This window comes from Salmo salar, chromosome ssa03 (genome assembly GCF_905237065.1).
Source record: "Salmo salar chromosome ssa03, Ssal_v3.1, whole genome shotgun sequence".
Classification (NCBI taxonomy): domain Eukaryota; kingdom Metazoa; phylum Chordata; class Actinopteri; order Salmoniformes; family Salmonidae; genus Salmo; species Salmo salar.
In genome coordinates, this window is record NC_059444.1 from 4,342,215 (window position 1) to 4,354,498 (window position 12,284).

Here is a 12,284-nt window from a genome sequence, read left to right on the forward strand (position 1 = left end):
TGGCCCAACCTGGAACGGGACCAGAAGGTAGGTGATGTTGACGAGTGGCCCAACCTGGAACGGGACCAGAAGGTAGGTGATGTTGACGAGTGGCCCAACCTGGAACGGGACCAGAAGGTAGGTGATGTTGACGAGTGGCCCAACCTGGAACGGGACCAGAAGGTAGGTGATGTTGACGAGTGGCCCAACCTGGAATGGGACCAGAAGGTAGGTGTTGTTGACGAGTGGCCCAACCTGGAACGGGACCAGAAGGTAGGTGTTGTTGACGAGTGGCCCAACCTGGAACGGGACCAGAAGGTAGGTGTTGTTGACGAGTGGCCCAACCTGGAACGGGACCAGAAGGTAGGTGTTGTTGACGAGTGGCCCAACCTGGAACGGGACCAGACGGTAGGTGATGTTGACGAGTGGCCCAACCTGGAACGGGACCAGAAGGTAGGTGATGTTGACGAGTGGCCCAACCTGGAACGGGACCAGAAGGTAGGTGTTGTTGACGAGTGGCCCAACCTGGAACGGGACCAGAAGGTAGGTGTTGTTGACGAGTGGCCCAACCTGGAACGGGACCAGAAGGTAGGTGTTGTTGACGAGTGGCCCAACCTGGAACGGGACCAGAAGGTAGGTGTTGTTGACGAGTGGCCCAACCTGGAACGGGACCAGAAGGTAGGTGATGTTGACGAGTGGCCCAACCTGGAACGGGACCAGAAGGTAGGTGATGTTGACGAGTGGCCCAGACTGGGTGTGTGTCTGCGCACGTGTCTGCGCACGTGTCTATGTACTTTGTTCATCTGTGTTTTTCATGACCTCAATGTCTTTAGGACTTGTTATTGTCACACATGTCTCCGTGTGACTGTGTCCCCATGTGACTGTGTCCCCATGTGACTGTGTCCCCGTGCAGGTGGCCAAAGATGTGTCAGTGCGTCTGCACAACGAGCTGGAGAATGTAGAAGACAAGAGGACCAGGGCCGAAGATGAGAATGAGCTGCTGAGACAGAGAATCATCGAGGTGGAGATCTCTAACCAGGCTCTACACAATGAACTGGACAGAACCAAAGAGGTAGGAGAGGAGGAGGAGGAGGAGGAGGGGGGGAGGAGGAGGAGGAGGAGGGGGAGGAGGAGGGAGGAGGAGGGGGAAGGAGGAGGAGGAAGGGGGGAGGGGAGGAGGAGGGTGGAGGAGGAGGGGGAGAGAGAGGAGGGGGGAGGAGGAGGGGGGAGGGGGAGAGAGGAGGGGGGGAGGAAGGGGGAGGAGGAGGGGGGAGGGGGAGAGAGGAGGGGGGGAGGAAGGGGGAGGAGGGGTGGGGGGAGGAGGAGGGGTGGGGGGGGAGTTTGAGACCTCTAAACAGGCTTTACCAGGGATCATCAACCAGATTCAGCCGCGGTCCGATTCTTTTCTTGAACGGATGGTTGGGAGAACGTAATTACAAATCATTTGTTGACTGTGAATTGACCGCAAGAAGCCCAAACATGTATAATATTTGACTACAACATAATCATTTCAAATCTTGCTTGTATGCGATCACATACAGTGCGTTCGGAAAGTATTCAGACCCTTTGACTTTTTCCACATTTTGTTACGTTACAGCCTTATTCTAAACTGAATAAAAAAATACTCATCAATCTACACACAATACCCCACAATGACAAAGCAAAAACAGTTTTTTATACATTTTTGTAAGTTTATTAAAAATCACAAACTTTAAAAATCACATTTACATAGAGTACCAGTTAAAAGTTTGGACACACCTACTCATTCCAGGGTTTTTCTTTATTTTTACTATTTTCTACATTGTACAATAATAGTGAAGACATCAAAACTATGAAATAACACGTATGGAATCATGTAGTAACCAAAAAAGTGTTAACCTGTTGGGGATAGGGGGCAGTATTTGCACGGCCGGATAAAAAACGTACCCGATTTAATCTGGTTACTACTCCTGCCCAGTAACTAGAATATGCATATAATTGTTTGATTTGGATAGAAAACACCCTAAAGTTTCTAAAACTGTTTGAATGGTGTCTGTGAGTATAACAGAACTCATTTGGCAGGCAAAAACCTGAGAAGATTCCAAACAGGAAGCGCCCTCTCTGACCATTTCCTGGCTTTCTTGATCATCTCTATCCAAAACAGGGGATCTCTGGCATAACGTGACATTTTCTAACGCTCCCATAGGCTCTCAGAAGGCGCCAGAACGTTGAATGATGACTTTGCAGGCCATGGCTGAAAAACAGTAGCGCATTTGGTAAGTGGTTGATCTGAGAACAATGAGACTGGGGCGCGCGTGCATGAGACTCCACCATGTTTACATCTTTGAACGAAAACAGGGTTTCCCGGTCGGAATATTATCGCTTTTTTACGAGAAAAATCGCATAAAAATTGATTTTAAACAGCGTTTGACATGCTTCGAAGTACGGTAATGGAATATTTTGACATTTTTTGTCACGAAACGCGCAAGCGTCCCACCTAGCCCAGAGAGGTTAAAGAAATCAAAATATATTTTATATGTTAGATTTCTTTAAAGTAGCCACCCTTTGCCTTGATGATAGCTTTGACGCTATAAGCTTGGCACACCTGTATTTGGGGAGTTTCTCCCATTCTTCTCTGCAGATCCTCTCAAGCTCTGTCAGGTTGGATGGGGAGCATCGCAGCGTATCTATTTTCAGGTCTCTCCAGAGATGTTCGATTGGGTTCAAGTCCCCCCGATTGCTCAGTTTGGCGGGGCCCCCAGCTCTAGGAAGAGTCTTGGTGGTTCCAAACTTCTTCCATTTAAGAATGATGGAGGCCACTGTGTTATTGGGAACTTTCAATGCTGCAGACATTTTTCGGTATCCTTCCCCCAATCTGAGCCTCGACCCAATACTGTCTCGGCTCTCTACAGACAATTCCTTCGACCTCATGACTTGGTTTTTGTTCTGACATGCACTGTCAACTGTGGGACCTTATATAGACAGGTATGTGCCTTTCCAAATCATGTCCAATCAATTGAATTTACCACAGGTGGACTCCAATCAAGTTGTAGAAACATCAAGGATGATCAATGGAAACAGGATGCACCTGAGCTCAATTTCGAGTCTCATTGCAAACGGTCTGAAAACTTATGTGGTATTTCTGTTTATTTTCATACATTTACTAACATTTCTAAAAACCTGTTTTCACATTGTCATTATGGGGTGTTGTGATGTCATTATGGGGTATTGTGATGTCGTTATGGGGTATTGTGATGTCATTATGGGGTATTGTGTGTACTTTTTTAACCCATTTTAGAATAAGGCTGTAACGTAACAAAATGTGGAAAAGTCAAGGGGTCTTTATACTTTCTGAAAGCACTGGACTTCTCTCCATTGTGTGTGGGAATACTTGAACAGATTTCTCTAATTATAATCCCTTGGAGCTGATTTCCTTTGTACAGTCTATCCAACAATAAATAAAAATTGCTCAGAAAACTTGGGGCCAAATAAAACTACATCCTGGCCAAATAAAACTACATCCTGGCCAAATAAAACTACACCCTGGCCAAATAAAACTACACCCTGGCCAAATAAAACTACATCCTGGCCAAATAAAACTACATCCTGGCCAATAAAACTACATCCTGGCCAAATTAAACTACATCCTGGCCAAATAAAACTACACCCTGGCCAAATAAAACTACATCCTGGCCAAATAAAACTACATCCTGGCCAATAAAACTACATCCTGGCCAAATAAAACTACATCCTGGCCAAATAAAACTACATCCTGGCCAATAAAACTACATCCTGGCCAAATTAAACTACATCCTGGCCAAATTAAACTACATCCTGGCCAAATAAAACTACATCCTGGCCAAATTAAACTACATCCTGGCCAAATAAAACTACAACCTGGCCAAATAAAACTACACCCTGGCCAAATAAAACTACACCCTGGCCAAATAAAACTACATCCTGGCCAAATAAAACTACATCCTGGCCAAATTAAACTACATCCTGGCCAAATTAAACTACATCCTGGCCAAATTAAACTACATCCTGGCCAAATAAAACTACATCCTGGCTAAATAAAACTACATCCTGGCCTAATAAAACTACACCCTGGCCTAATAAAACTACATCCTGGCCAAATAAAACTACATCCTGGCCAATAAAACTACATCCTGGCCAAATTAAACTACATCCTGGCCAAATTAAACTACATCCTGGCCAAATAAAACTACATCCTGGCCAAATTAAACTACATCCTGGCCAAATAAAACTACATCCTGGCTAAATAAAACTACATCCTGGCTAAATAAAACTACACCCTGGCCTAATAAAACTACATCCTGGCCAAATAAAACTACATCCTGGCCAATAAAACTACATCCTGGCCAAATAAAACTACAACCTGGCCAAATAAAACTACACCCTGGCCAAATAAAACTACACCCTGGCCAAATAAAACTACATCCTGGCCAAATAAAACTACATCCTGGCCAAATTAAACTACATCCTGGCCAAATTAAACTACATCCTGGCTAAATAAAACTACACCCTGGCCAAATAAAACTACACCCTGGCCAAATAAAACTACATCCTGGCCAAATAAAACTACATCCTGGCCAAATTAAACTACATCCTGGCCAAATTAAACTACATCCTGGCCAAATTAAACTACATCCTGGCCAAATAAAACTACATCCTGGCTAAATAAAACTACATCCTGGCCTAATAAAACTACATCCTGGCTAAATAAAACCATGATGAGGAGGAGGATCATAACAAGGTAGAAGTTAAAAAGGTGACACAGATTCTGTTCAGTGAAAAGGTCTTAAGCACCAATTTTCAGTTTTTAAAATTTTGTTTAATTGTTTGTCTGATTGCGTCTTTATGTCTGCGATGCAACGTTCTGATTGGTCAGCGTCTGTGGCCTGTTAGCTCAGAGGTGATGCATTCTGGGTGGTGAGATGAGAAGCAGCTATTCTGGGTGGTGTGTGCGTGCATGCGTACGAGCGTGCGTGCATGCGTGTGTGTGTGTGTGTGTGCGTACAGCGTGCTGTTGTCTGTGCGATAGGTGTGTGTTTCAGGGTCTGCCTGCTGTGTGTATGTCAGTGTCAGCTTTAAAAGGCTAATGGACAATGACAGAATGACGGGTACAAATCTTTCTGGGAGCTGAGAGAGAGAGAGAGAGAGAGAGATAAGGCTAGCAGGGCAGGCAATATGGCCAGTCACATACTGTTTGGATCTTCAAGAGAATGGGAATCTATACAGGTAGCTGCTCTGTTTGAGTTCTCTCAGCTGCGCTTGTAACGTTAGTTGATCCATTTCGGGTTCCTAAGTCCCTGAGTACATGACATATCTACCTTTTTTTGTTTGTTTGCTGATGAAGCAAAGTATGAACTTAACATTTATTGAAACTATTTTGACATTGTTGACCTACTGATAACATTTGGTGTTAAAGGTGACAGGCACAGACATAACTCTAAATAATAATGGTAATTTAGGCTTTGTTAAATAATTAATGAAATTAATTAATAAGCCGCAACAACGTTTGTGACCCACTACCTCGATTTTTTTTGTTTTGTTTTTACATTGGATACAAGTAGAGACTCAAATGGTATATAATAGACTGCAGTTGAGGAACAACGGGAAAGTCATTCTGCTTTGGAAGTTGATAAACTTGTAACCCCACTTTTTGAGAAAGTGGCCCCTTGAATGTTTTAGTACACCTACTAGAGAGCTTAGCTGTGTTCGAATACCCATACTAACATTCTGTATACCACATACTTAATGAGTATTTACCACATACTATTAGTTCATTTTAGTGTACTGTAAACAAACTGTATCCTTTCAGTTGAGTGTACTAGCTCTTCACCTGTCTTCCGGAAATTGATGCTGTTGCTATGCAACCTCTTGCTAGCTTGTTAGCATAAAAATTGCTAGCTAGACATTTTACGACTTCGGGTGTGTTTATAAATTCAATCTGGAGTGCGCTCTGGGCGTTCGTAAATTCAAAGCGTTGTCAGATTGTCCGTTCGTAAATTCGGAGCATTTTGCTCTCAAGAGCATTCAGAACGCACGCTGGTCGCTCTGGCCGAGGAGTAGGGTTTATCCGAGCGTTCTGATCTCACAACGGCAGTCAAGCACCCAAGCTAACTGGCTAACGTTGCCTAGCTTGCTAGCTACTTCCAGACACAAATGAGAGAACACCCCACTCTGACCATTTTACTCACCCTAGCAGAGGGTGTTTTCATGAGGCTGTTTTCATGTGATCCTATAGCGTTGGTGACTGTAACTGTGCTGCTGGCAACAATTTAATTATGCTTTTTTTGCCGACGTTTACTGACACCGGCCGTATTCAACGGGTGTTGAGCGTTCGTAAATTCATCAGTTATTCTGCGCTCTGGTACACTCAGACAAGAAATCGGAGAAGATAGCCAGAGAGAATTAACAATGACCATTGAGAACGCATAATGACTATAACACTTAGCTAAGCTAAGAATTACATATAGTTAATATACTGGCAAGTTTGATGTATTAGTAGCCAACTAACGTTGGGTAGCTAGCTAACATACCGGTACATACTGCTGTAATGCTAATGCGGTTCGTAAGGATAGCGTAGCTAACATACCGGTACATACTGCTGCAATGCTAATGCGGTTCATAAGGACAGCGTAGCTAACATACCGGTACATACGGCTGTAATGCTAATGCGGTTCGTAAGGACAGCGTAGCTAACATACCGGTACATACGGCTGTAATGCTAATGCGGTTCGTAAGGACAGCGTAGCTAACATACCGGTACATACTGCTGTAATGCTAATGCAGTTCGTAAGGATAGTGTAGCTAACATACCGGTACATACTGCTGCAATGCTAATGCGGTTCGTAAGGACAGCGTAGCTAACATACCGGTACATACTGCTGTAATGCTAATGCGGTTCATAAGGATAGCGCAGCTAACATACCGTTACATACTGCTGTAATGCTAATGCAGTTCGTAAGGATAGCGTAGCTAACATACCGGTACATACTGCTGCAATGCTAATGCGGTTCATAAGGATAGCGCAGCTAACATACCGGTACATACTGCTGTAATGCTAATGCGGTTCGTAAGGATAGCGTAGCTAACATACCGGTACATACTGCTGTAATGCTAATGCGGTTCGTAAGGACAGCGTAGCTAACAAATTGTCAGCAAACATAATGTCTAACGTAACTTATTCGCAAAGTCATTGCTTTATTACATTGCTCAACATTTTCTTAACATTTGTCCTAATTAGTTAAAGCAATGAAATTGTATCCGCTCTCGTCGGACTTAAGCTGCATATTTTCCGCCATTTTCTTAAAATCTGAAAATGTTGTGAAGCCACGCACATTTTCTGAAAATGTTTATTATGGACCAAATCTGAAGAGCATATACACACATCCAGGTACTTTCCGCAGGTCCTGGAGTTGTAGACAAACTGCTGCTCATGCTCCCAGGTGATATTTATTTACAACAACGTTTTGACCCATCAGGAATCCATCTTCCTTTCTGTTTTTACCATGAATTTACTATGAATTTGTATTATGGTCCCTGGAAGCACGCAAATAGTGTCCACTGCTTGTATTCTTTGCATTTTGGCAAATTTAGTACGACATCCGTGAACTTTTGGCTTACTAACTATATTCACACTATGACAAACTATGACAAAGCATACTATATTACTCAATTCACGTCATAAATAGTACAGTTTAGTGCGGTTAGTATGAGCATTCGAACATAGCTCTTGTCTTTTGTCTACACCCATTCAGGTATCGTTCACACTCTCTCTTAAGCTTTAGCCCCACCCATCTCTTTAAGTATTCACATGTGAGGAAGACCCATGACCTTCAACGGAGATCCAGGTTTTTGACATTAAGCTCTAAAATACCTTGGTATTCTCCTGATTTTCATGATGCCGTGCACACGTTCAAGGTCGTTCAAGGTCAGAGTCGGGAAAGCAACCCCCAAAAACATCACTGATCCTCCTCCATGTTTGACTGTAAGGAAGGTGTTCTGTTCTTTGGAAGCTTCATTTTGTTTTCTGTAAACATAGAGAAGATGTGCTTTACCAACAAAAAAAAACAAAACAAAAAAAAGCTCTAATTTGGTCTCATCTGTCCACAGGACATTCTCCCAGATGGATTTTGGCATGTTCAGGTGTGTTCATGGCTTACTGAAAAACAAACTACAGACATGGCTTACTGTAAGGAACACAACACATGTATAATGACTGTAACCTAGCTAGTTACCTAGCTAATACACTTTAGTTTTTTTCTACTATCTAGCTAGCTACACTGGATGCAGCCATTAGTGCTACAGCCAGCAAGCTAACTAGCTAACCAAAACGTGGCTAACTACCAAATGAAAAATAATTCAGCTATTTCTGATCGTTACCATATATAGCTAGTTAGACCCTTTCTGACAATTGTACTTTGAACACAAGGTTAGCTAGCTGGATATCTAGTTAAGAAAGCTATCTCTAGTTTGCCTTAGCTACAGTAACCAAGAAAATCTATGATCATTATCTCTCCTGGCGAAAAATACTATGACCACTTTGAGCTGCCCGTAAAATGAAGATTCCTGTAAACAGTCATTTCAAGTGATTTTTAAGTTATTTAATATAGTTAGTTAGAAGGAGAACAGCGTCTTGTCTTCTCATTCTGCAGTATAAAATCCCACCGACCGCTGACTGTCACAGTGCAGCACAAGTGAAAAAATGAAAACTACTTTGAAATCGTGCCACCAGACTATTTCCTGGCTCAAATAGCTAGATCAAATGCAAAAACGTGAAATTGATTTGTGATTGTGTTCTCGACGGTACAATATCGAGCATGTGAGTGCAGAAATTGTGCACCGAAATCAGATAACTATAATTATGACATTTTCACAATGCTCTCTATAAATAGCCCAAACAACTATCCCTTCCCCTACTGTATTTATTTATTTTGCTCCTTTGCACCCCAGTATTTCTACTTTGCACACTCATCTACTGTCAAATCTACCATTCCAGTGTTTTACTTGATATATTGTATTCACTTCGCCACCATGGCCTTCTTGCCTTTACCTCCCTTATCTCACATTGTATATAGACTTATTTTTCTACTATATTATTGACTGTATGTTTGTTTTTACTCCATGTGTAACTCTGTGTTGTTGTATGTTGTCGAAACTGCTTTGCTTTATCTTGGCCAGGTCGCAGTTGTAAATGAGAACTTGTTCTCAACTAGCCTACCTGGTTAAATAAAAGGTTAAATAAATAAATAAATATGAATTCATTTTCAAACATTCCAAAGGAGCATGATGACAGGAAGCCAAGTCTCCTTTTCGTGTTATATCAAAGATACAAAATCGAATATTATTGGCTGATCATTTTTATGATGTATTAAGTTTGGAAAAACAGGGTCACCTTTTGTTTAAAGAAGTGAACTTATCCGGATCCTAAGCACCTGATATACCTGACCTAAGTACACCACACCTCCACCTTGTCGTTTGCTGATGCAGCAACTATCAGGTAAAATACTAAATATTTATTTGACATTGTTTGACTTTGTTGACTTTTCCAGAGCTCTCTACCCCCCAGTGGGGTTAATCAAGGCCAGGGTTCCCCAGCCCGCGGCTGGTTTCATTTGGCACCCAAAGTTTTTTGATCCAAATTATTATTTTTTTTAAAAAATGTGGAATTTTCATTGTTGGACATAGAAGACTGTTAAAAAAAAAAAAAACACCAGGAAATCAGATCCAGGTGATTTTAATTGAACAAATCTGTTCGTACGCGTAATACAGAGACACGTGATCGTATACAAATGTAAGCAAGGTTTGAAATGATTATGTTTTAGTCAAACATTATATCTGTTTGGACTTCTTGCGGTCTGTTTGCAGTCTACAAATGATTTGTAATTTATGTTCCGGTCCCCAGACCAGCCGCTCAAGAAAAATAATCATCCGGCGGCTGAATCTAGTTGATGATCCCTGACCCCTGTAATACAGAGAGGTCTGTGACAGCGAGGTCTGTGACAGCGAGGTCTGTGACGGGGAGGTCTGTGACAGGGAGGTCTGTGATGGAGAGGTCTGTGACAGCGAGGTCTGTGACAGGGAGGTCTGTGACGGGGAGGTCTGTGACAGGGAGGTCTGTGATGGAGAGGTCTGTGACAGCGAGGTCTGTGACAGGGAGGTCTGTGATGGAGAGGTCTGTGATGGAGAGGTCTGTGACAGAGGTCTGTGACAGGGAGGTCTGTGACAGGGAGGTCTGTGACAGGGAGGTCTGTGACGGAGAGGTCTGTGACGGAGAGGTCTGTGACGGAGAGGTGTGTGACAGGGAGGTCTGTGACAGGGAGGTCTGTGACAGGGAGGTCTGTGACAGGGAGGTCTGTGACAGGGAGGTCTGTGACAGGGAGGTCTGTGACGGAGAGGTCTGTGACGGGGAGGTCTGTGACAGATAGGTCTGTGACAGGGAGGTCTGTGACAGGGAGGTCTGTGATGGAGAGGTCTGTGACAGAGAAGTCTGTGACAGAGAGGTCTGTGACAGAGAGGTCTGTGACAGAGAGGTCTGTGACAGGGAGGTCTGTGACAGGGAGGTCTGTGACGGAGAGGTCTGTGACAGGGAGGTCTGTGACAGGGAGGTCTGTGACGGAGAGGTCTGTGATGGAGAGGTCTGTGACGGTCATGGTGGATTACTGTTTTGGATGATAATTGGCCAGCCACCGTAATAGCCTTCTTTGAATAGAAAATATATATTTAGTATTATTTTAATTGTTTTGTTTTGGTGCATATTTTCTGCTCTCCTCTACTCCTGACTGCATGTGCTGCGCTAGAAATAGAATGGCTGCCCCCATTCAACTCAATGATGGCATAATGAGTGGCCTGGCGGCCATTGCGAGTGTGACCATAGGAACAAAGGCAGGAAGTAAAATATGTGCTGTGATTTGTTGATTCAACTCAACTGACATTAGTCACATCAATTATCATCATTTAAATGAATATTCTACATTTACCATGGAAATTATTGCATCACAATACCAGGAAGCCATTACGAGTGTACCCTTGAGTTTACCACTGAAATTGCCAGGGTTAGAAGGTCCCAAGCCTGTTCTATTCATTCTATTTCTATGTGTGCTGCTGTTGCATTATGGGGGTGGTGTTGCCTAGGCAACCGAAGACTCGTTTGCTTGTTTCGGCAAGGAGCAACAAAGTTTCATCACGTTATTAAGAGTCCATGTTACGGAAAAAATGGAAAAAACAACACGAATACCCTGCCGTTTCGTCTAAAGTCAAATATTCGTTACATAAATACAAAACAAACAAAAATGTGTGTATGTACAGTACCAGTCAAAAGTTTGGACACACCTACTCATTCAAGGGTTTTTCTTTATTCTTACTATTTTCTACATTGTAGAATAATAGTGAAGACATCAAAACTATGAAATAACACATATGGAATCATGTAGTAACCAAAAAAAGTGTAAAGCAAATCAAAATATATTTTCTGTTTTAGATTCTTCAAAGTAGCCACCCTTTGCTTTGCACACTCTTGGCATTCTCTCAACCAGCTTCACCTGTAATGCTTTTCCAACAGTCTTGAAGGAGTTCCCACATATGCTGAGCACTTGTTGCCTGCTTTTCCTTCACTCTGCGGTCCAACTCATCCCAAACCATCTCAATTGGGTTGAGGTTGGGGGATTGTGGCCAGGTCATCTGATGCAGCACTCCATGACTCTCCATATTGGTCAAATAGCCCTTACACAGCCTGGAGGTGTGTTGGGTCATTGTCCTGTTGAAAAACATATGATAGTCCCACTAAGTGCAAACCAGATGGGATGGCGTATCGCTGCAGAATGCTGTGGTAGCCATGCTGGTTAAGTGTGCCTTGAATTCTAAATAAATCACTGACAGTGTCACCTGCAAAGCACCCCCACACCATCACACCTCCTCCTCCATGCTTCACGGTGGGAACCACACATGCAGAGATCATCCGTTCACCTACTCTGCGTTTCACAAAGACACGGCAGTTAATCTCAAATTTGCTCTGATGTCCATTGCTCGTGATTCTTGGTCCAAGCAAATCTCTTATTTTTATTGGTGTCCTTTAGTAGTGGTGTCTTTGCAGCAATTCGACCACGAAGGCCTAATTCACACAGTCTCCTCTGAACAGTTGATGTTGAGATGTGTCTGTTACTTGAATTCTGTGAAGCATTTATTTGGGCTGCAATTTCTGAGGGTGGTAACTCTAATGAACTTATCCTCTGCAGCAGAGGTAACTCTGGGTCTTTCTTTCCTGTGGTGGTCCTCATGAGAGCCAATTTCATCATAGC

The 12,284-nt window shown here is 43.0% G+C and overlaps 1 protein-coding gene across 3 annotated transcripts in view; it reads left to right on the plus strand.

Annotated features, from left to right (window-relative positions):
* Positions 1 to 12,284, plus strand: part of LOC106596607 (microtubule cross-linking factor 1) — a 127,214-nt gene that overhangs the window by 10,167 nt on the left and 104,763 nt on the right. For all 3 annotated transcript variants that reach the window (XM_045714418.1, XM_045714419.1, XM_045714420.1), the window contains exon 3: positions 893 to 1,051. In XM_045714418.1, coding sequence (XP_045570374.1) covers positions 893 to 1,051 — 159 coding nt within the window. The remainder of the gene's footprint in view (positions 1 to 892; positions 1,052 to 12,284) is intronic.